This window comes from Talpa europaea, assembly GCF_964194135.1.
Source record: "Talpa europaea genome assembly, chromosome: X".
NCBI lineage: Eukaryota > Metazoa > Chordata > Mammalia > Eulipotyphla > Talpidae > Talpa > Talpa europaea.
The window spans coordinates 13,089,860-13,116,847 of record NC_140081.1 but is presented as its reverse complement, the minus strand read 5'-3'; the positions used below and the strand labels follow the sequence as shown (position 1 = coordinate 13,116,847).

At 41.5% G+C, this 26,988-nt stretch overlaps 1 protein-coding gene across 1 annotated transcript in view; it reads left to right on the top strand.

The window, feature by feature from the left end:
- The window catches only part of PCYT1B (phosphate cytidylyltransferase 1B, choline), a gene marked incomplete at both ends in the record, with an annotated part of 88,199 nt that extends 61,562 nt beyond the window's left edge, over positions 1-26,637 (top strand). The window contains 2 exons of the mRNA XM_084258045.1: positions 1,643-1,831; positions 26,425-26,637. Coding sequence (XP_084114171.1) covers positions 1,643-1,831; positions 26,425-26,637 — 402 coding nt within the window. The remainder of the gene's footprint in view (positions 1-1,642; positions 1,832-26,424) is intronic.
- Between the last annotated feature and the right edge of the window lie 351 nt (positions 26,638-26,988).

Here is a 26,988-nt window from a genome sequence, read left to right as displayed (position 1 = left end):
CTGGTTCAAGTGGCACCAGATCAAGTGGCTGAAAAGAATTCAAAGTGATTATTTGGGCTCTTCTGGAGAATAAAGCCCTGGTTATTTCAATAAATTAAACTGTCTGCTCTTTTAAATTGAATTCAGTCAACCCTCCAAGCATGTCGAGTCATTCCCAAAAGTTATTGCTCACTCTCTCAGCAGCCTGTAGATAAGCCACTTAGCTCGGGGCACTGTGTAGTCGGCGTGGATGTGCTCGTTGCTTTTCCGTGCCGCCAGGGCTGGCTGTAGCTCAGAGATGAAATCAGATGTATTGGCTGGGTGTGTAATCAATAACAGAACGTCAGAGGTGGCAGGGGCCTGAAGAGGGTCAGTCAACAATCCAAGTCCCCCCATTTAGAAACGAGGAAAGCTGAACTCGGAAAGGGAACCTGGCTGAAGTCCCTTAAGTCACATAGGGGTGGCAGTGATATTGGGTTGTTGGAAAAGTCGTGTTGTATTTTTTCTGTGTTCCTTTTTTTTTTTAAAAGCTTTATTTTATTTATGCATACAAGAGCTGGGGTGTAGACTAGAGGTGTGGGGGGTGAGCGGATTCACCAGACACAGAGTGGGGAGCAGAACAGGTGGATCTACTGAAATACACTGCTGAGGGGAGCGGCAGGTGAGACAGGAGAGGTCTGCTGAGCCATGTGGGTCAGCTCCCTGGCCGGGGATCGAACTCGTGCTACAGTGGCTACATATAGCTTTCTAGTGCTGATACTTAACCCCTTGAGCCACCAGGGAGGTCCCCTTTTCTGTTTTCTATGCAAAAAATGCATCATGACTTTTACAACAACCCAATATCAGCCTATCAGTCTCGTGGCACCCAGGTCAGTGCTCATTCTATGCTTCCACGCCCCTCGGAGCTGTGCATCACAACCATTTCTGCTGTGGCATAAACTCTGGAAGAGAACGATCCAAGGACCATAGTGAAGACTTAGAGTTTTTTGGGTGCCTATTGTGTTTTGCGTGGATTCTTATTTTTTGTTGTTGTTCTGATAGATGTGAATTCAACTCGGACATTTAAAAGAGAACATTAAGGGCCTCCCCGGTGGCGCAGCGGTTGAGCGCTGGGTTGCGAAGCTGCCCGCGGCCTCTGCGGCGCCGGTTCGATCCCCGGCTGCTCCCCGGCCACCGGAGGAGGGTCCCACATGGCGCGCAGACCTCTCCTGCCGCCCGCTGCTCCCCTCAGCAGTGTACTTCGGTCCTTCTGCCTGCTCTGCTCCCCACTCTGGCTCTGGTGAATTCTCTCACCCTCCCGCGCTTCTGACTGTACCCAGTGCATGTGTAAACAGAACAAACAAACAAACAAATAAATAAATAAATAAAAAACCATGCCTCTATTAAAAAAAAATAATAATAATAAAAAAAATTAAAAAAAAAAAAAGAGAACATTAAAACCACTTCTGCTTCCCTTCACATATCCAAGTAGACTGGTGACAAATGACTTTTCTTGCGGGAGATGTGCCTTCTGTCCATCTTGCCCTTGGGAAGTAGCAACATCCTGACTTGAGGTTGGGAACAAATACAAGTTGAAATACAAATATGATGATTAGTGGGAATTATTGTTCTTTCAACGTGACTTCTTGGATTAATTCATTTGTCTCCTTTCATTTTTGACCAGGAAAAGAAGTACCGCTTCCAAAACCAGGTGGACAAGATGAAGGAAAAGGTCAAGAATGTGGAAGAAAGATCAAAGGAATTTGTTAACAGAGTGGAAGAAAAGAGTCATGATCTAATTCAGAAATGGGAAGAAAAATCGAGGGAATTCATTGGCAACTTTCTAGAACTGTTTGGGCCTGATGGAGCTTGGGTATGTAATCATTTCACTTGGCCCTGTGGTGATGGGTATTTTGAGTTTATTCTCCTTTTCATGGAAATAAGGGAGTCCCTTTGTTTCTTGTCTTAGTCCAATATGTGGCCTCTGCTTTGGGTATCAGCCTGAGTAACTTCTAGTTCATTCCCTTAGTTTCTGCTTTACCCTTCAATATGGCATCAATAGTACCTGAAGCCAGCAATGGCCTCTCTCCATTTCTCGTCTGGAGACTGGAGTCATTTGGTAATCGTTGAGTGTCTGTTACTATAGAGGTTGGTTCTGTAGCACATTCAAGTGTCTCGGCTGGAGATGATGCAAAGCGTGGAGAGAAGGGTGAAGTGGGTCAGTGGTCGCTTGACACCCGAGGACAAAAAGGAAATGCGTCCCTTTGTGAGCTTTGTTTTCCAGAACCCCCTCCTCTTTCATTGGTTGGAAGAGAGAGAAGAGGTAGGATTTAGCTCTGCCTTTGTTCCCATCAGCCCCTGGTTTTCCTTTGTATTTCCTTGGCAGGTAAGTGTTGGAATAAAGGTAAAAATGTCTTACGGGGCTGAGGCTGTGATCTGAATCTCGAAACAGAAAATGTACATGTGCCCCTTCCTGAATTCTACAGACAACTAAATGGTAACTATGGAAAGGGAAAAGAAAATTCCGGAAACCACTTTGTACTCCATTGATATTTCTATTGTATGTACACTTCCAGACTAAATAAGCAGTGTTGTCAGTAGAATTCATATGGGTTCTGTGAAAGAGACTTTAAAAATTAACTTTTCCTTTTAAAACAAAGAAATTATTCCATTTGATTTCTCTGGTTTTAAGTAGCCTAAATTTCCTATTATGACATGCGAAGTCTCTAACAAAATTCACTTCGGCTTAATTATTTTATTGATGGGTTGTCACTGCTGCCTCTCTGCTCATTTGAGCTGGTTCATTATAGGATTATCTAAAAGTAAAACACTCAATTAGTAGTAGAAAAAGAACAATGTTTGAGAAGTTGGAAATGCTTTGTTTAATGCCTGGTGGCCTCTAGGTGATCATAGAGGTGAATGTCGTCGGCCTACTACGTGCTATCGAGCGAGTCAGGAAGGGTGGAAGGCCCTCAAGCGGCTGCTTGAGCCCTCGATGACTTCTAGAAAGAGGGGAAGAGTCAAGGACTGGGTTTTTCATGTTCCCTGGGCCTGTCACAATTTCTAGCTCAGATCGATTTTAACTCATGGGTCATTTATTAATGTTATCGATGCACGGTACTAGGGAAGAAGATGGAGTACAGACCCTGACCCTGATCTCTGTAACGCAGTCTGATAGTCCCTATTAATGTGTGTTCATATTTTCACAACCAATTTTCAGGTTCTGAAGAAACACCTAGCAGTTTTCAGCTGCTGTTCTCTGAATCTATATAGGTATGCATTTGCTTACAGGGATTCGGAAATGTTTTTGCTAAGGAGCCCTGGTATGGTAACTGGAGGTGGGTGTGTGTGTTGGGGGATGTGTTTTCTCCATCCAGAGTGAGCAAAGGCAGGAAGGACTGTAATGTCACAGAGGCTTTGCAGATGCTTGTCGTCTCAGGCCCCCAGTGAAGGTGAAATAGTAGCTCGAATTGTTCTAGGGAAGTCTGGTGACAGCAAGCTGAGGTGATTTTTAAGAAATGAAACCCAGCATAGAGACGGGAGGTTTTTCCTTTTTAAAACTTGCTATTAGTGTCAAAACTGTTATTAACATTAATTTACCGTATCAGCCAGACTTAGACATTACTTTTTTTCTGTTGACATTAAAAGTACAGGAATAGTTACAGGGATGTTAAACGCCAGGATAAGTAATTTGCTTTTCATGAATATGCTATTATAATAATTCTTTATTTGTGGATTGGGGACTGAAACTCATTTCTTAAAATAGAGGATCTGCCTTACCTGCAAATACAGTACCAACACAAATAACCCGAACTGGGAAAGACAGAAAATGGGATTTAAGGTATGAAACGTGCTACGACAGGATTGGTATGTAGCCTAGGATGTGGCTTCCCGTGGGTGGGTGCCCCAGAACTGCTTCTGGATTGAATAGCAGTGTGAATGAATGGATGCGTGATGAGGATTTAGTCACAGAACCTGCCAGCATCTGCAAAGGATATGAGGAGGCCTAAATCCTCCATATCTATATGGACATCCGTATCCTGTGGATACGTATCGATGTATAGACACCCTGAGCCTTTTATTGTTTATGGTGCTAGATAAAGGGCTTGAGGACAGCTTGGCGTTTGGCGATTCAGATTCAGCAGGCGGACTCGGTTTGCTTGGCCCCCTGGACACTGTTTCAACGTCTGTCTTAGGGAGGGCATGTGCATTAGCTCGCCGTGTTCACGCCATTCCCTGTGTTCCTCCCTGCCCCCTGACTCCCACACACGTGTTGCTCACCCAGTCCCAGGGAATGTGTGTGTGTGTGCTCCCCATGGCATTGCGTCTTGAAATTTCCTCAGGTGATCCCCTGTTTGCTAGTAAGGCCGATCCAAACCCTTGCACTCCACAGCTGAGTTGGAAAGTGGTGCTGGTAGTGGTATAGTGATGTCACTGTGGAAATTATAGAGCCAGGTAAAAGCATTGTCCAAATTCCTTTCAAGTCTACACTACCTGTGTCAACCACACGAGAAGGTGAGATTATAGCTGTGTTATAAGGAAAGAACGGCCTAGAAAAATGAAGTGTTTTCAGCCTCATAGGCATTTGGATGGATGGATCCTGAGCCCACACCTTTCTCCCTCCTTCCCTGCACTGTGGCTTTCATAGTAGGAATGTCCACAGGATGCAGGCACCACTCTCTCCTCTGGTCAGGGTCTGCTTTGTGGAGAACGGAGGGCTACCAACCCCCTCTAAGGCTTTATGACACAACCTGGCCAAAGCTGGTTTTGGCAACCAGCTATTTAAAGTCAGGACGGGCACTGTTGGCCTTATTCTTAAGCAAGCAGAAACCACACAGCTTGACTGTATTCATTATCTATTGGTATAAAACAAATTACCCCAAAACTTGACTTAAAACCGATCAGAAATCAGCTCCACTGCATGGTTATGACTCAGGGTCTCTCGTGAAGTTGCAGTCAAGCTGTCAGCTGGAACTGTAGTCATCTGGGGCCAGAGGATCTTCTTCCTCACTCGGGTGACTGTTCACTGGATACCTCAGTTCTGCTGCCCATGTGTCCTCACAACATCTCAGGTGGCTTACCTCAGTGAGTGAGAAAAAGGATGAGATACTCTTAATATCAGACCGAATATCAGAAATGACAAATCATCACTTTTGCCATATTCTATTGGCCTCACAGACTAAGCCTGGTACATTATGGGGCACTGTTACAAAAGGATGTGAATCCCAGGTGTTGGGGGGGCATCTTTGCAGCTGGCTACCACAGTATCTTGAGAATTTGAAGCAAACAATTTACTTCCCAATCACTACAATAGAATATCTCTTCTCATTGATTCAGTCTGATTGAAAAATCTCTGGGCTTTGATAACTCCTCACCTAAATTCTACTTATTTAAATGCTTGATTATTATAACTAGTCTCGACTCATACTCAAAAGTCAGCCTGTAATCCAGCCAGAGCTGCAAAGGCAGCCTTCCCAACAGAGCTTGGTATTCTCTTTGGACAATATGTCTCTGACAGATACAGTCTTTGGACTGTCTGTCTTCTTTAAAGTCCCTCATTTGCTAAGGAGTCCCCTGGTATTGTAACTGGAGGTGGGGGGGATGTGTTTTCTCCATCCAGAATGAGCAAAGGCAGGAAGGACTGTAATGTCAGAGACTTTGCAGATGCTTGTCTCAGGCCCCAGTGAAGGTAAAATAGTAGCTCGAATTGTTCTAGGGAAGTCTGGTAACAGCAAGCTGAGGTGATTTTTAAGAAATGGAGGGACTTTAAAGAAGCTAAATTTAATGATTTATTGAAGTAACATTGTGTTACAGCATTATGTAAATCAACATCTATATATACTACATTAAGCTCACCACTTAAAGGTGCAGTTCTAGCTTAAAGGTGCAGTTCTAGGTGGGTCAGGTCATTGACCCACCCTTATCTTCTGGTAACCTCTAATTTGGCCTTACAGTATCACTGTTTATTTTTGCTTTATTTAGTTCATTTTATTTACGTATCATGAGTGAAATCATAGGGTGTTTTGCCCTTCTCCATCTGCCTTATTTCACTAACTAATACCCTCTAAGATCCATCCAGGTTGTTATAAATGGCAGGATTTCATTATTTAGTAGCTGAGTAGTACTCCCTTGTGTGTGTATATGTACATACACACAAACACATCTCTATTCACTCACCAACAGATGGGCTCTTGGCTGTTTGAAATAATGCTGCAGTGATGTCTAATTAGTTTTTTTTCCTATTCTTTGGGTAAATACTCATAAGTGAGATAACTATATCATGTGTTAAGTTCCTATTCCATCTCAGATTGTATAATTCTAATATATCCACCTCTGCTAGGTTGTTGAACTTATTAGCCTATAAACGTTCCTAGTAATCTCTTATTATCCTTTGAATTTCTGTAATGTCTATTGTAACATCTCGGTTCAATGCGTTTTCTCACATTCTTTTTAAGATAAACCTCTAGCTAAGCTCACTATTTTTTGAAGAGCCACCTTTTGGTTTTACTATTTTGGACTGGCTTTTTGATTTCTATTTCATTTATTTCCTTCTACTGCTTTGGGTTTTTGTATATGGTTACTTGAGCTTGCTCTTATTCCTGTGGTACTATATATACTTCCAAACACATTCTAGGAGGCAAACATGACACTATTACCAAACCTAAAAGACAACTACAGGCCAATTTCCCTAGTGAACAGATGCAAAAAAAAAAAAAATCTTAGCAAACAGAATCCAACAAGGTATTAAAAGGATTATACACCATGACCAAGTGAAATTTATACCAGGACACAAGGGTGGTTCAACATCTGACAATCAGTGTAATTCCCCACATCAATTTAAAGATAAAAAGCATATGATCATATCAATAGAAGTCAACATTTTTGATAAGATTCAACATCCATTTATGAAAGTCCTCAATAAACTGGGGATAAATGGAACATATCTCAAGATAATACCATGTATGACAAACCCACAGCTAACATCATTCTCAGTAATAGAAAACTGCAAGTACAGCAAAAGAGACAGCCACCAAAACAAAAAGACACCCTAAATGGGAGAAAATATTTGCATACCATGTATCTGACAAGGGACTGATACCAAAAAGCTCATGACAAAAGTGTTAAATAGGCACTTTTCCAAAGAAGACATACAGTTGCTAACAGGCACAGGAAAAAAATGTTCACTTAACATCACAATGAGCAGGCTCCTCAATTCTGTGGCAATGACCCTCAACGACACGACCAGAAACAGCAAATTTTGGCAAGGATGTGGAGAAAATGGACTGAAATCCACTTACCCAGTTGGTGGAGATGTAGACTGCTCCAGCCCTATGGAAAACAGTATGGAGGTTTCTCAAACTATTAAAAACTGGATCAGGGGCCTCCCCTGGTGGCGCAGCGGTTGAGCGCTGGGTTGTGAGGCTGCCCATCAGCCTCTGCAGCACCAGTTCGATCCCTGGCCACCGGCGAGGGTCCCACAAAAAAAAAAAAAACAAAAAAACAAAAACAAAAAAAAAAAAAACTGGATCAGCTGTGAGCGCCAGCAATTCCAGCCCTAGGTATGTACCCAAATGATACAAGAACACTAATTCGAAGGGAAACCTGCACTCCCATGTTCATTACAGCACTATTTATTTTTTTAAAGATTTATTTATGCATACAAGAGCTGGGGTGTAGACCAGAGGTGTGTGGGGGTGGGTGAGAGGATTCACCAGAGTGGGGAACAGAAAAGGCAGACTGACTGAAATCCACTGCTGAGGGGAGCAGTGGGCGAGGCAGGAGAGGTCTGCTGGACCATGTGGGTCACCTCCCTGCCTGGGGCTTGAACTCAGTGCTGCAGTGGCTGGTGATAGCGCTGTCTTTAACCCCCTGCACCACCAGGCAGGCCCCAAAGCACTATTTATAATAGCCAAGCTCTGCTAACATTAAGTGCCCAAATACAGACGAGTGGATCAGGAGGATGTGCTATATATACACAGTGGAATACTACCCAGTTAAAAGATATTCTTGCTATTTGTGACAGCATAATCCTCTCCAGCTGCATCCATGATAAGTCAGAAGGAGAAAAATACTGGATGGTGTCACTTATATGTGAAATGTAGAGAAGGCAAACCAAAGGTCAGATAAAGCTAACCCTAGAAAACTGTAGAATTGAAATTACCAGGAAAGATAAGGGGAGGGGTAAGAAGAAAGAGGGGAAGGGAGCACAATAGGCTATGGGGGTGAATGGTGGGTGTGGTGTGGTAACACCTGAGTGGGGAAGAGTATGTACATCTAAAACATGTAAATCAATGTTACCTCAATAAGAATTTCTTTAAAAAGTGAACCCTAAGAGACCCATACCAAAGACACAATTTAAATATCAAAAGTTAAAGACAGGGCCCTCCCTGGTGGCTCAAGGGGTTAAAATGCAACCTACGAAGCTATCTGCAGCTTCTGCAGCGCGAGTATGATCCCCAGCCAGGGAGCTACCCACATGGCGCAGCAGACCTCTCCTGTCCCGCCCGCTGCTCCCCTCAGCAGTGTACTTCAGTCAATCTGCCTGTTCTGTTCCCCACTCTGTCTGGTGAATCCTCTCACCCCCCACACCTCTGGCCTGTACCCTAGCTCTTGTATGCATAAATCTTTTTTAAAAAGTTAAAGACAAGGATAGAATCTTAAAAGCAGTAGAACTATGTATTTATAACATTAAATATGATTATATATGTATGCATATTATATATACACCCAATAAGACTGTCAGATTTTTCAGGAGAAACTAGGTTTGAATATATTGTGCTATTCCCTTCTAAGTGAAGGAAAAAAAGCCTTCCAACCCATAGCACTCTACCTTGCAAATTTTTTTATTCAGAATTGAGGGTGAGATATTTTTGTAGATAAGCAAAAACTTAATGAGCTCATCACCAGTAAGCCAGTCTGACAAGAAATGTTAAGGTAATATCTTGAAGCTGAAAAGGGTACTAACAACAACAGGAAAATATGAAAGTATATATATACCAAAATTTTCAATAACCTAACTTAAAGTATTGCATTAATCTCTTAGAAAACTGGTTATGAAGGCTAAAAGACAAACATAAAAATTGTTGTAACTATAAGTAGTTAAGGGATACCCAGGATAAAAAAAATGTATTATGTGACATTGAAAGTATTGAAAGTATAAAATGTACAGACAGTAAAAATGTAGAAACTTAGAATGTGTTCAAACTTAAGTTTATTATCAACTTAAAATAGACTTTGATATAACCTGTTATATGTAAGCCTTACGGTAACCACAAAGAAAAAAAAAACTAACTGATACAAAAATATAAAGAGAAAGAAATATAAATTTGCCATTAAAGAAATCACTAAGAATAAGAAAAACCGGAATTACAAAACCAGAAAAGAGTTATCACCTATCAATTGTTACTGTAATTGTGAGTAGGCTACACCGTCCAATCAGAGCACCGAGTTGACTACAGGAGACTCACTTTAGATATAAGGACTCAGTGACTGAAAGTTGAGAGGTGGAGAAAGATACTCTATGCAAATATTAACAGACCTAAATGGAGACACAGCAATGCAATAATCGGGGACTTTAATATCCCACTTTCTTTCTTTCTTTTTTTTTTTAAGATTTATTTATTTATACAAGCACTGGGTACAGTCAGAAGTATGGGAGGGTGAGAGAATTCACCAGAGCAGGCAGAAGGACCGAATTACACTGCTGAGGGGAGCAGAGGTCTGCACGCCATGTGGGACCCTCACCCAGGGGCCAGGGAGCAGCCGGGGATCGAACTGGCGCTGCAGAGGCTGTGGGCAGCTTCGCAACCCAGTGCTCAACCGCTTTGCCACCGGGAAGGCCCAATATCCCACTTTTATCAACGGATACAGAACATTCCATGCAGAGGAACTGACTACACATTCTTCTCTAAAGTGTATGGAACATTCTCCAGAATAGACTTATATTAGGACACAAAACAAGTCTTTAAGAAGATTGAAATTATATCATGCATCTTTTCTGACCACAATGTTATTTAAATCGAAATTATTTTTTTAAATATTTATACAAGAACTGGGGTACAGATCAGAGGTGCAGGAGGGTGAGAGAATTCACCAGAGACAGAGCAGAGAGCAAAACAGGCAGGCGGATCGAAGACACTGCTGAGGGGAGCAGCGTGCGAGGCAGGAGAGGTCTGCGCGGCCTTGTGGGTATCTCCCTGGCCAGCCGGGAATTGAACCCGCGCTGCAGAGTATGCGGACAGCTTCACAGCACGGCGCTCAACCCGCTGTGCCACTGGGGAGGCCCTAAATGGAAATTAATTATAAGAGGAAAACTGGAAAATTCCAAATGTGTGGTGATACAACAGCAATTTACTGAACAAATAGGTAAAAGATCAAATGAGAATGAAAAGATTCCTTGAGACAAATGCAAATCCAGCAAAAGTAGTTCTAAAAGGGAAGTTGATGTAGCTTCACATAGACATATCAACAAGAAAAATCTCAAACTTTATGCCTCAAGAAGTAAAAAAAAAAAAAAAATGAAGCCCAAGAAAGAAAATATCAGCAGAAATCAATAAAATACAGACTTAAAATATAAAAGATCAGTAAAATTAAGAACTGGATCTTTGGCTAAAGGTTGTCAATTTGGTTTCTTTTCAGACTCATCAAGAAAGAGGATTTAAAATCAGAAATGAAAAAGTTACAACTGAGATCACAAAAATATAAAGTTTTAAAAGGGACTACTCTGAACAATTAGAAGTTAATTTGGTAACCAAGAAATAATTGTTGGCAAGGATGTGGAGAAAAAAACACTCACTCTTGGTGGTAATGTAAATTGGTGTAGTCACTATGGAAGATAGTTATGGAGATGCCTCAAAATTAGAAATACCACAAGATCTAGTAATTCTACTTCTGAGGATATAGCTGAAGGAAAGGAAAACAACTTGAAGAGACATATGTACCTCATGTTCATTGCAGTTTTTATAGTAGCTAAGACATAAGAAACAACTTAAGAGTCTACTGACAGATGAATGGATAAAGAAAATATGGCAGCTACATGAAATAGAATGTTCTTCAGCAATAACAAGATGGAAATGCCATTTGTCAGAGCATGGATGGATCTTGGGGGCATTATGTTAAGTGAAAGAAGTCAGACAGAAAGAAATACTGTTATGATCTCATTTATATATGGAGTCAAAGAAAGGAGCTCATAGATATAAATTAATGGTTTCCCAAGGTGTGGAGGTGGGGAAAATGGTTGAAGGACTACACGATAGACAAAATTTCACTTGTAAGTCTTGGGTGTGTAATACATAGCATGGTGACTATAGTTAATACTGTATTGCCTTTTTGAAAGGTGCTACCAATGTATCTTGAAAGTTCTCATCACAAGGGAAAAAATTTCTGACTGTATATAGTGATGAATGTTGAGACATTGTAGTAATCATTTCACTATATACAAATATCAAACCATGTTGCTCATCAGAAACTAATCCAATGTTATGTCAATTATACCTTGGAAAACGTGACCATTGATTTTTTTTTTTCTATTGTTTCACTGCTGTATCCTCAGATACTGGATTTTTGGGTTTCCATTCCTGGAAAACCCTCCATCATATTCTTTTCAACATCTATCATGGAAGTATCTACTCCATGCTAGAAAAAAAATCCCATTGTGTGTATATATATTTACCTATGCACCCGCACGCACACACAGATTTTCTGTGTACCATCATTTGTTTTATCCCTCCATCTGTCAATGAGCATTTGGATTTTTTTTTAACCTTTTTACTGTGAATAATGTTTCTAAGCCCCTTCTTTCCATTCTATTGGGTCTATGTCCAGAAGTGGAATAACTATCCTAATAGAATTCCATTTTACATTCCCGTAAGGGTCCAGTTTCTCCACATCTCCAGCACTTGCTGTTGTGTTGTCTGATGCTTGAGTTTTTTAATGTTAGTATCCTAGTAACCGCTGCCTGATATTTAAGACTGCTTTGATTTTTGAGAAAAGGAATATAAAATTCAGCGTGGGGTGCTGATTTGATTGATTCCCCACTTTGACAGTTGGTTACAAAAATTTCTCTTCAACCAGTACACAGGTAAAATAAATATGAGTAAACATGAAAAGCTTCTGACTGAAAGTAACGGTCACAAGACTGGTCCTCAGGATCAGGCCTCCCTCCCTAGCTAGGCCGCCTTGGGGAAGTTCTTTGCTTCTCAGCTGCTGCTAGAGTTCTTGGGAGGAGTAAATTATTTTAAACATTAAAGCCCTTTGGCAGCGCTTCTCCTCAGGCCATGTTAGACATTGTGTGGAAGGGTTAGCTGTCTGCGCATTTGACCAGAATTGAAACTCTCCTTGAGTTCCATCTTACTTACCAGAGATGCAAACCAGATGTAAGTAGGATAATTTTCTTTTTTTTCCTGGTAGTTATGCCAGAATATATGTGAATACTGAAACATTTAAAGATACTTAAGAGCTTACTGCCTCCCTAGATGTTAAGAACTTTAAAAGGGAAAACTTTGTAGGAAGGGAAAACAGAAATTTACTTTCATATGGACAGGACTATAAATAGGATTATTTTCTTGGCGGAAAACTTATAACTGAAACCTCTTAATACAGTAAAACATTGAATTTAAATACCTTTTCTCTTTGAAAGTGCCATGCTATGGTCTTCATTATTTATTATATTTCTAAAGTGCTTTTCTTCCCAGGAAGCTCATTACGAACTGTCTCCTGACCTGATTTAATTTAGGTCCTTTGCAAGGGAACCGCCCTTCAAAATGCACCAGAAACACATCAGAGTTTGCAGATCGAGTCCTAGAGTTGTTTTATATGAATATCACATTTCATGAAGTACGATACTATTGTTTATCATTAAGGATTCAAATTCTTTCACCTTCTTAGGCAGAATATTCTCAGTTATGAGCTTGAGTCAAACTATAGTAGACAAGTTGCAGATTCCTTAGAAACTGGGCTTCTAATGGAAATGCTGACAACCCATTAGCAGCAGGAGGGCTAATGGCTGCCACTAAAAATATACTTAAAGATTACAGTAATAAAAACACATATTTTAAAGTGCCTGCTAGAAGTTCAAGGATTTTTTTTAAATGTTGTTAATAATAGGCCACCTAGCCTTTTTGGCATTTGATTTTGTCTCATAAATGGGCTTAATCTAAGGTAATGCTGTTGTACTACACTATTTTGTGTGCGTTTGATTTTGAGGGGAGTTGAATGTCTTTAGGCAGAATTATCAATGCCCTTAATGGAAGGTGAATAATTGACAGATCTGTAGAATTATGGGACTGTAAATCTGGAAAGGATCTTAGCAATCAGCAAGTCATCTCCATTATATCTGCTAGGGGAGATTTGAGATTCTAAGGAGTAATGGGCTCGAGTTTATAAAGGGAGAATGAGTGCAGGGTGGGAGAGATTGACGATGTGCCTGAGGCCTTAATATTTTCCCTTATGTGTCATTATCGCCATGCCCTTCAGCCTAATCACCTTGCCTCAGATATTTTTCTTCCTATCCTATTTTTTATGATGATAAAATATGTGTTCATAACAGAACTATTAGACAGTAAAGAATAAAAAGACTAAAAAAAAAAAATCACCCCTAGGCTCATCATCCACAGTAGTCTGTTATTATCCCAGGGCAATTGCCCAATCTTTTTCCCTATCTATCTAGTTCCTTTTACAATACTGGGATCACACAGAACATACTGTTCTAACATCATTTTTACTTTGCTCATGAGCATTTTCTCATATTAAATAGTCTGTAAGGACTTGATTTTAATCAGGTGCTTACTATATTATCTTGGAGTTGTGCAGTATTTCTCTAACCTGTTTAGGAAGTTCAGTTTTATCTCTTAGGATGTTGCAATGAATATGCAATGTACACAGTATTTATTTACATCTGATTAACCTCAGAAAATATTTTGCACTTATTGCTAAATTACCCCTCAGAAAGGGACTACTATTTTACCTGTCTAGCAGTGAGAAAAATATGTTGTTTGCCACACTCTCACCAACGGTGCCCATTACAAACTAAAAAAATAAAAACTTGGAAGAGTGACATCACCAAATTGCAACATAGGTTTTTCCTGACTTCGCTCTCACACACAGGAACAACTGTTCATACAGACAAGACACCAATGAGAGAATCCTGGAACATAAGGGTGAGGTTGAACCCCTAGCCTGTAATACAATGATCAAGACAGACGGGGCCTTCCTGGTGGCACAAGGGTTTAGTCTCAGCACTATGAAGCTGTCCGCAGCCACAGCAGCACAAGTTCGATCCCGGCCAGAGGGCTGACCCACTGGTGCAGCAGACCTCTCCTGTCTCCTGCTGCTCCCCTCAGCAGTGTATTTCAGTCAATCTGCCTGTTCTGTTCCCCACTCTGTAGCTGGTGAATCCTCTAGCCCCCCGCACCTCTGGTCTATACCCCAGTTCTTGTATGCATAAATAAATTAATCTTTAAAAAACCAAAGATCAAGACAGACTGCATTTTACGGGTAGGAGGGGTGGCTGGCTGTACACTGTATTGCCTCTCCCCAGGCCATTGTAACACCATGCTGAGGCCTCCCCTGTGCCTACAATTCTTCCAGTGGTAAAAGAGCCCAGGGTGGATACCAGGCGGATCTATGGGACTCTTGACCACTGGGGATTTCTTCGTGATGGACAAAGGGGAAGGGCTTGCAACAACCACCATTTGGATCATGGCAGACCAAATTCCCACCCGCACTGCCAAGTAGTAGTCCCAGCCAACAGCTTTGCTCATCTGCAGAACCAGGCTCGTGCAGTCTAACTGGAGAACTTGGCACAATGCGGGTCTGCCTGTCTTCAGAGGTTTTCCAGCCCCCAGATTCTGGTCTTCCTCTGTTTAGACAGGGGTACTGACTTCTTGCTCTGCCACTGTAGAAATTCCCAGGCCCATCTGTCAAGAAAGCCTGGCCAGAACACCTAGAAGGTGTGTAGCCCAGCAATGCTTGAGCAGAAAATCCAGCAGGCAGAGAGGATAACCTCAAGAGCAAAGACGGTGGCTCTGTGCAGCAAGCCAACAAGTCTGGCTGACCTTGGAGCTAGTTCTTCCACTGTGCCAGCACAGAGCTGCATTTTACTTTCTCTGCCAACTGCTGAATATAACGTTCAGCGTGCCCCACCATGGAAGCTGACCAGAACACTGGAAGCTGTGTATTCCATCCAACAGCCTGTTTACAGTGGCACTTGAACAGAGAGCACAGCCCATGGCTTTCCCCATTGGCAAAGCAAAACCAGTGGCCCTATCTAACCAGGGATTTCATTATGCATGTCTTACCTCATTTGGATCCCCAAATAGCCAGTCATGTAGGCCCTAGAACTCGCCCTGCTGCCACACCAGTGCAGAGAAGCTAATGTACAGCCTGAACTGCTAAATATTACACCCAGTCCTGACCATTAGCGAGCCAGACCAGGACCCCAGACAGCTGGGGAACCTACACACAGCCTTCCTTGGTCAGGGACTCAAGCCAGCGGTCCCACCCAACAGCACGAGCCTCCATAAGAGCTCAGATAGCTACTTGGCCCCCAAATAGGCCCAGATAACAAAAATCAACCACCCAAGGACAATATCATTAGACGCATAGTGAAACCCTTACTGAGCTGACTGGAGAACTCTGCCAAGCAAAACTGTAAAGTCTAGAAGAGAAGGCAACTTATTTCGATGTACCAGTGTGGTGATATGGGAGGAATTGAGAGTCATGAAAAATCCATGATACCACCAAAAGAAACCAATAAAACTCCAGTAACTGACCCTGAAAAAATGGAGATCTATGAACTAGCAAAGAATGCAAAATAATCCGCTAAGTTTAGTGAATTACAAGGATGGACAAGCAATTGAACAAAATGAGAAAGACAATACATGAATATGAGGTCAACAAGTAGAAACCTTAAAAGAAACCCAGAAATCTCAAAGCCCAAAAGTACAATGAACTGAAACTCAAAAGAGTTTCAACAGCAGTCTCAATCATAAAGAATCAGTGAGCTGGAAGACAGGGGATTTGAAATTATCTAGTCAAAAGAGCAAAAACAACGAATGAAAAAGTGAAGAACAGCTTTCAGGACTTATGGGACACAATCAAATGTAATAATATCCACATTAAGGGAATTCCCGGAGAAAAAGAAAAGAATAAAAGACGTATTTAAAGCCATAATGACTTAAAAACATTCCAAACCTGGGGAGAGAAATGGACATCCAGAGCCTTTAGACTCAAAAGCTCCAAAATAGAGTGAACCTGAGGTACTAAACTGAGACACATTACAATTGCAAAAGCCAAAGCCAAAGAAATAATTTTGAAAACAGCAAGAGAAAAATTATGAGACTATTATATAATTAATCAGCAATCTCAATAAAAACACTAAAGGTCAAAAGAGGATGAAATGACATTCAAAAAATTGAAAGACACAGAGTCACAATCTAGCTATTTAGAGAAATCTAAATAGCTGTGTGAACAAAGCTCAGAGAGGTAATTCAATTAATAGGAATATAGTTAAGGAACAGATAGAACTTTACCAAAGAGATTGAGTACTTCAACTCTAGGATTTTCAAAATTATTTTAATCTAGAAGATAAAGAATGCACTAAAACACAATGGAAATAGAACAGATTAGATGGATGAGATCATAAGCCATCTGATGTATAGGAATTTATGTATGATTCAGGGAAAAGAGGAGAGAGTATGAAGATTGGGAAAACGTGAAGAAACCCTACAAAAGTTATCAGACTCTACTAGAAATGCCAACACAAGAATAATGGGTGTACCAGAAGAGGAGGAGAAAGAGGTGAATCACTGGTGAATTCACTCAACATTAAAGAATATATTAATTTTGGGCCTCCCCTGGTGGTGCAGCAGTTGAGCTCTGGGCTCTGAGGCTGCCCGCAGCCTCTGCAGTGCCGGTTCAATCCCCAGCCGCCGGCGAGGGTCCCACAAAAAAAAGAAAAAAGAAAAAGAAAAGAATGTATTAATTTTCCTCAAGTTTGAGGACAAAACACTTCCAAATTTACTCTGAGGCCAGCACTACCTTGATATCCAAACTAGTAGGGATACTACAGGGAAAAAATAATATCCCTGATGAATATAGTTGTAGCAATTCTTAATATATTAGCAAACTAAATTCAAGAACACATTGAATAAATTATGACAAGTGGGCCTTATCCCTGAGGTGAAAGGATGTTTCAATACATGCAAACACGTCACATCAATAAAATGAAAGATAAAAATTACATGATTTCAATAGATGAATAAAGCATCTGGCAAAACACAACATCCTTTTTATGATAAAATCTCTTAACAGGGAGTAGAAGGAATGAACTTTAACATCACAAAGGCCACTTATGACAATCTCCCAGATAACTATAGTCAATGGAGAAAAATTGAAGCCTTTTCTTTAAGATCAAGGACAAGAGAATGATGCCTACTTACAGGCACCCCTATTCAAGATAGTGCTGGTGTTCCTACGCTAGAATGATTAGGCAAGGCAGAGAAATGAACGGCATCCAAACTGGATAGCAAGAAGTAAAATCATCAGGTTTTGTTTGATTTCATATCGAAAATGCCACAGAGTCAATCACAAAAAACTTGAAATAAAGAATTCCAGTAACTTGTAGGATATAAAGTCAACATACAGGAAGCAGTTGCATTCTTTTACACTAATGATAAAACATCTGAAGAAATAAAATATCCCATTCACACTAGCACTAAACCAGTAAAATACTTAGTAAGATTTAACTAAGGAAGTTAAAGATTTATGCAGTAACAACTACAAGACAGCTGAAATAAACAGAGGCAGACAAAAATGGAAAGACACCCCAAGTTCATGAATCAGAATAATTGTGCTGTATGGCACCAGCACGAAAGTAGACATAGAGGTCACAGGAAAAGCATCAAGAACCCTGAAATCCATATGTGTGTGGGTTAACTAATAGTGGACAAGGGAGCCATGAATTCTCAATGGGCAAGGATAGTCTTTTCATCAGATGCTGATGAGAAAATCGGAGAACACATGTAGAACAATGAAATTGAATGCCTAGCTTACATCTCTCATGAAAAATAACTTGAAGTGGATCGTAGACTTAAACACAAGTTCTAATGCCACAAAACTCCTAGAAGAAAATGTGGGGGAGATGCTCCTTGATATTTGTTTTGACAATGATTTTTTTTCTATATGATGACAAAAGCACAAATCAATAACTGGGGCTATAATCAATAAATGGGAACTCAATTTTGCACAGCAAATGAAAAAGCAACCTACAGAATGAGAGAAAAATTTTGGAAACCAAATACCTAATAAGGGGTTGATATCCAAAATATATCAAGAAGTCATACAATTTTAAAAAGCTTTAAAATGTGGGTATAAGAATGAAATACACTTTTTCCAAAGAGGACATTGAAATGGTCAACAGGTACCCAAGAAGATGCTTAATCATCAGGGAAATGCAAATTAAAACCACATGAGATATCATCTTATACCTATTGGCATTACGATCTTCAAGAGGGTGAAAGACAACAAACAGGTGCTGGCAAGAATTTGGTGGGAATGCATATCTGGTATACACCTCAGTTCTTGTATGCATAAATAAAAATAAATCTTGGGGCCTCCCTGGTGGCGTAAGGGATTAAGAGGCAACTTATGAAGCTCTCTGCAGCCACTGCAGCACGAGTTCAATCCCCGGCCAGGGAACAACCCACATGGTGCAGCAGACCCCTCTCTGTTCGCCCGCTACTCCCCTCAGCAGTGTATTTCAGTCAGTCTGCCTGTTCTGCTCCCCAATCTGTCTCTTGTGAGTCCTCTCACCCCCCCACACCTGTGGCCTGAGCCCCAGTTCTTGTATGCATAAACAAACAAATCTTTAAAAATAAATAAAAATAAATCTTTTTTAAAAAAATAATCTGTTATGGGTTATACAGTATTAAAAATATGGGAACTGTAACATCAATAACCAAAAATGTGAGAAGGAGAAGTAAAAATTGAAAGTGTAGAAATTTTAATGATGTTATCAGGTTAGAATAGGGTGTTAAAAAAAATATTTTATGTGAGATGCATGGTAACCAAAGGGAAAATTTTGCAGTAATTACAAAAAGTAACATAAGTCAGTGCATATGGATACAAAAAGACAGGAAAGCACAATAGGCCACAGGATACAAAGTAGGAACAATGGATCTGTAAAACCAGTAAACAATGAACGAAATAGCAATAATATTAAATTCTTCCCTATCAAATAATTCTATTAACTGTAAAGAGACTAAGTTCTCTAATCAAAAGATATAACAGAATGGAATTTTAAAAAGATCCAATGATATGCTTCCCACAGGAGACTCACTGTAGCTTTAAAGAGAGTGGCAGGATGGAGAAAGGTATTTCAAACAAATGGTATACCCCCCCCAAAAAAAAAAATCAGGGGTAGCTGATTGTATCAGACAATACAAACTTTAAGCTGCATAGTTAAAAGAGCAAAGAAGGCCATTATATAAGGGGATAAACTGGCCAATTCATTAAAAAGATACAACAATCGCAGATATTTTTGTACCCAATGTCAGAGCACTCCAATATATGAAGCGAAAACTAACAGCTAAAAGGAGGAATAAATAGCAATACCGTAATATCTAGGGACTCTAATTCTGTACTCTCAACATGGGGTCTCTAATCCAGACACAATCTATAATGGAACAGTGGATTTAGATAGTACTATAAGCCAGATGGACCTAACAGACATATACAGAACAATTCTATCAAACAATACATATTCTTCTCAAGAGTACAATGAACATTTTCTAGGATAGATGGCATATTAGGCCACAAACAGAGTAACAAATTCAAGATTGAAATCATACTATAGTCGTATGAAACTAGATATGAATAACAAAAAGAAAACTGGAAAATTCATGAATGCATGGAAATTAACACTCCTGAACCACTAATGGATAAAAGGTGGAATTAAAAGGGAAATAAAATATCTTGAGACAAATGACACAGCATACTAACACTGAAGGGATGCCATGAAAGCACTTCTAAAAGGGCAATTCATGGTAATAAATACCTACAGTAAGAAATTAAAGAACAAAGGAACCCAACGTTAGCAAAGGAAGGATATAATAAAGATTAGAACAGAAATAGAGACTAGGAAAATAGAAAAGATTTTTTTTTTAAGATTTATTTATTTATTTATTTATACAAGCACTGGGTACAGCCAGAAGCACGGGAGGGTGAGAGAATTCACCAGAGCCAGACCGGGGATCAGAGCAGGCAGAAGGACCTTAGTACACTGCTGAGGGGAGCAGCGGGCGGCAGGAGAGGTCTGCACAGCATGTGGGACCCTCCTCCGGTGGCCAGGAGCAGCTGGGAATCGAACCTGTGCTGCAGAGGCCGCCGGCAGCTTCGCAACCCAACACTCAACCACTGCGCCACCGGGGAGGCCCGAAAATAGAAAAGATTTTTAAAAAACTAAGTTCCTTTTTTGCAAATATAAAACTGACAAGGCTTTAGCTAGACTATGCAAGAGTAACAAATAGGATGCAAATCAACAAAATTACAAATGAAAAAGGAGACATTACAATTGATACCAAAGGTTCCTCAGAGGCTACTATGAGCAACTATACACCAACTGGAAAATGTAGAAGAAATGGAAGGATTCTTAGAACCCTACAACCCACCAAGACTGAAATCAGAAAGATATAGAAAATCTGAACAGATCAATTACTAGTAAAGAAACTGATTCAGTAATCAAAATCTCCTAGTGAAAAAATCTTGGGGCAGATAATTTCATGGGGAAATTTTACCAAACAGTTAAATAAGAATGCCGATCCTTTGTAAACTCTTCCCAAAAAATTGAGGGATTTTTACAAAATCATTTTACAAGGTCATAGTTCCCCAGACACTGAAATCAGAAAGGGATACTATCAGAAAAGCAAACTACAATATCCCTGATGAGCATAGATGCAAAAATTTGCAATAATATGCTAGCAAACCAAATTCATCAGCACATTAACAAGATGATCATGATTATGTGGGATTTATCCCTGGGATGCAAAGATGATTCAACCTATGCAAATCAGCCACTGTGATACATCCATTTAATAAAATGGAGGAAAGTGATATTTATCTTAATAGACTGAAACATTTAACAAAATTCAACATACATTCATGATAAAAAATTAACAAGTTCGGTGTAGAAAAAACATACCCCAACATAATGAAGGCCATATATGACAAAGCCACAGCTAAGACTCAACGGTGAAAGGCTGAAAGCCTCCCCCTAAGATCAGGAATGAGGCAGGAGACCCAGGTGCCCACTCTTGCCACCCGCTCCTACTCATCATAGCACTGAAGTCCTTTCCAGACCAACAAAGCCGAGAAAAAGAAATGAAAGGCATCAGAATTAAGAAGTATAAACTTGCTCTATTAGCTAATGACATGATTTTATATCTAGAAAATCCTGGAAACGCAAGCCAAAAACAGATCTACTCAACATACTCTGATAGTTGCAGGATACAAAATTTGCAGTCAGAAATTAGTTGTTTTTCTACTAATTGTCTGGAAAAAATAAAATGCTTCCATTTACAACAGTATTAAGAAACAACACAGGGGCCTCCCCGATGGCGCAGAGGGTTGAGCGCTACGCTGTGAGGCTGTCCTCAGCCTCTGCAGCGCCGGTTTGATTCCCGGCCAGCCAGGGAGATACCCACATGGTGCAGCAGACCTCTCCTACCTTGCCTGCTGCTCCCCTCAGCAGTGTCTTTGGTCCATCTGCCTGCTCTGCTCCCCGCTCTCTCTGGTGAATTCTCTCACCCTCCCACACTTCTGGCCTGTACCCCAGTTCTTGTATAAATAAAAATAAATCTTAAAAAAAAAAAACCAATACAATGCTTAGGAATAAATTTAGCCAAAAAGAGATCTCTATACTGAAAGTTGTCAGACACTTATAAAAGAAATTGAAGACAAAAGAAATAGAGGCCCTCCCTGATGGTGTAGGGGTTAAAGTCTCAGCACTATCAAGCTATCACCAGCCACTGGGGCATGCGTTTGATCCCTGGCCAGGGAGCTACCCACATGGTACAGCAGACCTCTCCTGTCTCACCCACTGCTCCCCTCAACACTGTATTACACTAGATCTGCCTGTTCTACTCCCTGCTCTGTCTCTGGTGAATCTTCTCATCACCCGCACCTCTGGTATACACCTCAGTTTTTGTATGCATAAATAAAAATAAATTTTAAATAAATGGAAAAACATCCCATGATCATGAATTGGAAGAATTAGTATTGTTAAAATGTCAGTACTACCCAAAGGCATCTATATATTCAAAGCAATCCCTATCAAGATTCCAAAGGCATTTTTTATAGGAATAGAAAAAAAATCCTAAACTATATATGGAACCACAAAATACCCCAAATAGTCAACCAATCCTGAAAACAAAATGAGAGTCACCACATTTCTTGATTTCTAGTTATAAAGCAATAGTAATTAAAACAGCATGGTACTAGCATAAAAACAAACAATGGAACATTCTTGAGATCCCAGAAATTAACCCATGCATATACATTCAATTCATATTTGACAAGGGAGTCAAGAGTACTCACTGGAGAAAAGAGTCTCTCCAACAAATGGTTGTGGTGTAATTTATATGTAAAAGATTGAAAGTTGGGCCTCCTGGTGGCACAACAGGTTGAGCTGTGCTGTGAAGCTGTCCACAGCCTCTGCAGCGCAGGTTCGATTCCCGGCAGGCCAGGGAGATTCCCACACGGTATGGCAGACCTCTCATGTCATGCCCGCTGCTCCCCACAGCAGTGTATTTTGTCAGTCTGCCTGTTCTGTTCCCTGCTCTGTCTCTGGTGAATCCTCTCACCCTCCCACACCTCTGGCCTGTACCCCAGTTCTTGTGTAAATAAATAAATCTTTAAAAAAAAAACTTTTTAAAAAATTTTAAAAAAAGATTATAAAAGTTGACCCCTATCTTATACCACTCACAGATAACTGCAATGGGATTAAGGACTAAATGTAAGGACAGAAACCGTAAGATACAACATTAGGAGAACAACTCCTTGGCATGTGTCTTGGCCATGATTCTTTTGTATGTGATACTTAAAGCACAGGCAAGTCTAGTGGGACTACATCAAACTATAATAAAAAAAAAATCTGCAGAGAAAGAAATAATCAAGAAAACAAACACAAAACCTTTATAATGAAGAGATTGTTTGCAAACCATGTATCTGATAGGGGGTTAATATCCAAAACATATAAAGTACTTATACAATAATCCAGCTTAAATGTGGGCAGAGTATCTCTGTAGACACTTCTACAGAAGTAATATGACCCATGGGTACATGAAAAGATACTCAATAACACTAATCAGGGAAACACAAATCAAAACCATATTATCATTTCATGCTTGTTAGAATGACCAGCATCAAAAAGACAAGAGACAGCAAATGCTTGTTTAGGACATGGAGAATCAGAAACCCTTGTGCACTGTGCTGTGAGGTAAACTGGCACAGCCACTACAGAAAACAGCATGGAGATTCCTCAAAAAGTTACAGATAAAACTACCCCATGATCCAACATTCCACTACCAGGAATAGGTCCAAAGGAAATTAAAAAATGATATTGAAGAGAGCTGCATCGCCATGTTCATGGCAGTGTTATTTATAATAGCCAAGACATGGAAAGCACTGGAGTGTCTGTTGATGAAAGAATGGAGAAAGAACATGTCATTTGTGACAACATGGATGGACTTTGAGGGAATTATGCGAAGTGAAATAAGTCAGAAAGAGAAAGGAGGTAAGATCTCACTTATATGTGGAATCTGGGGGGAAAAAAAAAAAAAGATTTGTGATGACCAGAGATGGAGGTGGCGGTGGGGGGGTGGGGGGTGGGACTGGATGAAGTTGGTCCAAAGGTACAACTTTCAATTGTAAGATAAATATACTTCTTTGGAACGTGACTTACAATGTCATGATGACAGTTCACACGGTTACTCATATACATGTATAGGAGTTGAGTGTAGATCCTAAGAGTCCTCATCACAAGGAAAAATCTCTATATGGAATGATGGCTGTTCTCTTGTTGCACAAATATTCCAGAATATGTGCAAGTCAAGTCCTTGTGCTTGACACCTCTGTCTCATACTGTGCTCTAGGTCAACGTCAGGCTGGGAAATTTTTGAGTTGGGAAGGTAAAATTTTAGCTGCCTGATAGGTTAAAAAGGTTCCCACTTCCCTTTACATTTGTTTAATGACTGATGATGCCAAGCATTATTTTATAGTTCATTTATAACTTGTTTGTGAATTGCCTGTATATACCACACGCTCGGTTTTCTATGGAAGTTTTGTGTTCTTTTTGATTCGTAAGCCCTGTGTGATACCAAGATCGTAACTTGAGGTTAAATGTTCACGCCCCTTTGTTCTCATTGCCATCCACCTTCATGTTGGCTTGCGATACAGAAGCTTTAAACTTTTATATAATCAACCCTCACCCTTTTCCTTATGCTTTCTTTACTTTTATGCTCATACCCAAGGACAATTGTGACACTTGATAAAAGTCTTTCCCAGGACTGTCAGGGAGAAAAATCTTGCCTCCTCCTGGTACTCAGCACCAGCTGCTGCCACTCCACAGGCACTCAGGTTCCCAGTTAGGCCAAACAGCTCTACTGAGTACTGTCTGCTGAGTAGCACTTAGCAGAGCCAGCTTCTGGGCAGAGGGCAGCAGGCACAGTACTAGTACCCCCTGCTCAGAAGCTGCTCTCTGCCAAGCCCGTCTCACCACCTTCCTGCCATCATAGAAGGCCCAGCAGCCACGACCACTGACTTTATCCTCTTCCCCTTCCTCCTATACAGCACTTGGTCCCCAGAGGCCCCAGGTGTGCTTCGTAAAATGATTAACTCAAATGACAAAATCTAAACTGGTTCATGGAGAGTTGACTCTAAGAACCATTTTAGGATCAAAAGGTGAGACTGAGCTGGGGGCTGAGGCCCAGCGGCGGCGAGCAATGGAGAGAAGTGAGGGCAGGACACTCAGAAGTGGGTGGGGCGGAGCATTGGGTTGGGACCTGAGGTGGATGCCAAGGGCAGGCGATCAGATGGGCTGGCAGCACCAGGATTGCTCTCCCCAAAAGACAGGACAGTGAAGGACTCAGTTTGGAAATCACTGGGCATTCGTCACCTGAAAAGCCATTTTTGGAAAACCCATTTCTCTACCCGAACCTCTTCTACCCCCACCCCCACCCCTGCCCTTCCCCATCATCTGTTCCGAGTCCTATTGGCTCTACCTCCTGAGGTAGCCAGACCACAGTAGTCCATTTGGAGAACATTCTGGAAACGGCAAAACTAGAGGGATAGAAGACAGATCTGTTGCCACGGTGGGAAAGGGGTGATTTCAAAGGGCCCCCAGGGAATTGGGTGGTGGCTGGGCCTCTCCTATACCTGTTATGGTGGTGGTCACACAATCTGTCACAACTGCACACTAAAAAGGGCTTGATGTATAAGTCAATAAAAATGTGGGGGAAGTACACCAGACCCAGCCATTGCTCTCGGCTCTCACGTCATCCCTGCGGTCCAGGACACCAGCTCGGTCTTCAGCTCGGACACCAGCTCTATCTCAGCCAGCTCATCACTGTTCGCCTCACTCCTGCCCTTGCTTCCCTGTAGTCTTTTCCCAGCATAACTACCAGAGTGATCCTTTAAAAACCGAAGTTGGAGTTTGTTACATTTTTGCTCAGAACTGCACACTTAAAGGAACTCTCCAGAGGTTTCTCAGAGTAAAAGTCAGCGTTCTCACAGGGCCGCCCAGACCCTGCATGACACAGGCCTCCGTTAGTCCTGCGGTAGCCTCCTCCTAACCTCTCCCATGTCCCTCCTCACCCGGTCACTCACTCTAGCCACCGTGGCCTCCTTGGGTGCTCCCTTCCTCCGTGGCCTTTCTGGAGTGCGCGGCCCTGGTGTTCGTTCATCTCTTTCAGCTGTTTGTGCAAATAGCATCTCCTCAGCAAGGCCTTCCCCTGAGCGCCCTATTTTCACATGTAGCCCACCTGTCCTCCACCCCCCCCTTGTCATCTTTCATTTTATTTTTCTCACAGACCATAGCTCCATCTGACATTCCACATCTTGGTTTATGGTGCGACTCCTCATGGCCACAAGCCTGAGGATTTTTTTTTTTTTAGCAGAACGAGTTACCCTTCTGCTACCCTGAATATTACTATTTGCCTAGCAAGTAATACATACTCCATCTTTCCTGGATGCAGGAAGGATGGCCAGAAGGCGCAGTCTCATATGTTGGTATCTCTTTGCCCCTGACGTGTGCTCAGCTCCTCCCCACAGGCAGTCCTGGACAGCAAGGAATGCAGTAGAGTGTGTTTTCGGGTGCAGGCATTTTGGGATAGCGGCTCTCCCTCCCGCCTTTCCATTTTGTTGTGCTGCCATCAGAAGGCTAACGTAACAGAGGCCTCTCTCATTTCTCTTCAGAAACAGATGTTCCAGGAGAGGAGCAGCCGAATGCTGCAGGCCTTGTCCCCGAAGCAAAGCCCCGTGAGCAGTCCCACCAGGAGCCGGTCCCCTTCCCGCTCCCCGTCGCCCACCTTCTCATGGCTCCCAATCAAAACCTCACCCCCCTCTTCACCGAAAGCAGCCTCAGCCTCCATCAGCAGCATGAGTGAGGGGGATGAGGATGAAAAGTAAAGGTTGCTGGTAGACAACAGGAGCCACACCACACAGGCTGGGGAAGAGGGGAGGGCGAGCAGGGACGCCTGGGTGGTGTTTGGAGGGTCATAGTCACAAGGAGCGTCAACTCAGCAGGGAGACCGTGAGCTCTAAGGGAAGGCCTTGGGACCAGCTCTCCCTCAGTCTCCACTCAGCCCAAGACTTAAGCTCTGCATGGAGCTTTCCAGCCGGACAACCTATACAAACCTTCTTAGCATCATCTAGAATCACTCTAACCTTGCTAAGGAAAGAAGAACACCCCTGAGAGACTTGCAATGAGGGGAACACCTTCTTCTTTGGTCCTTACACCCACCCCCATCAAGTACATCT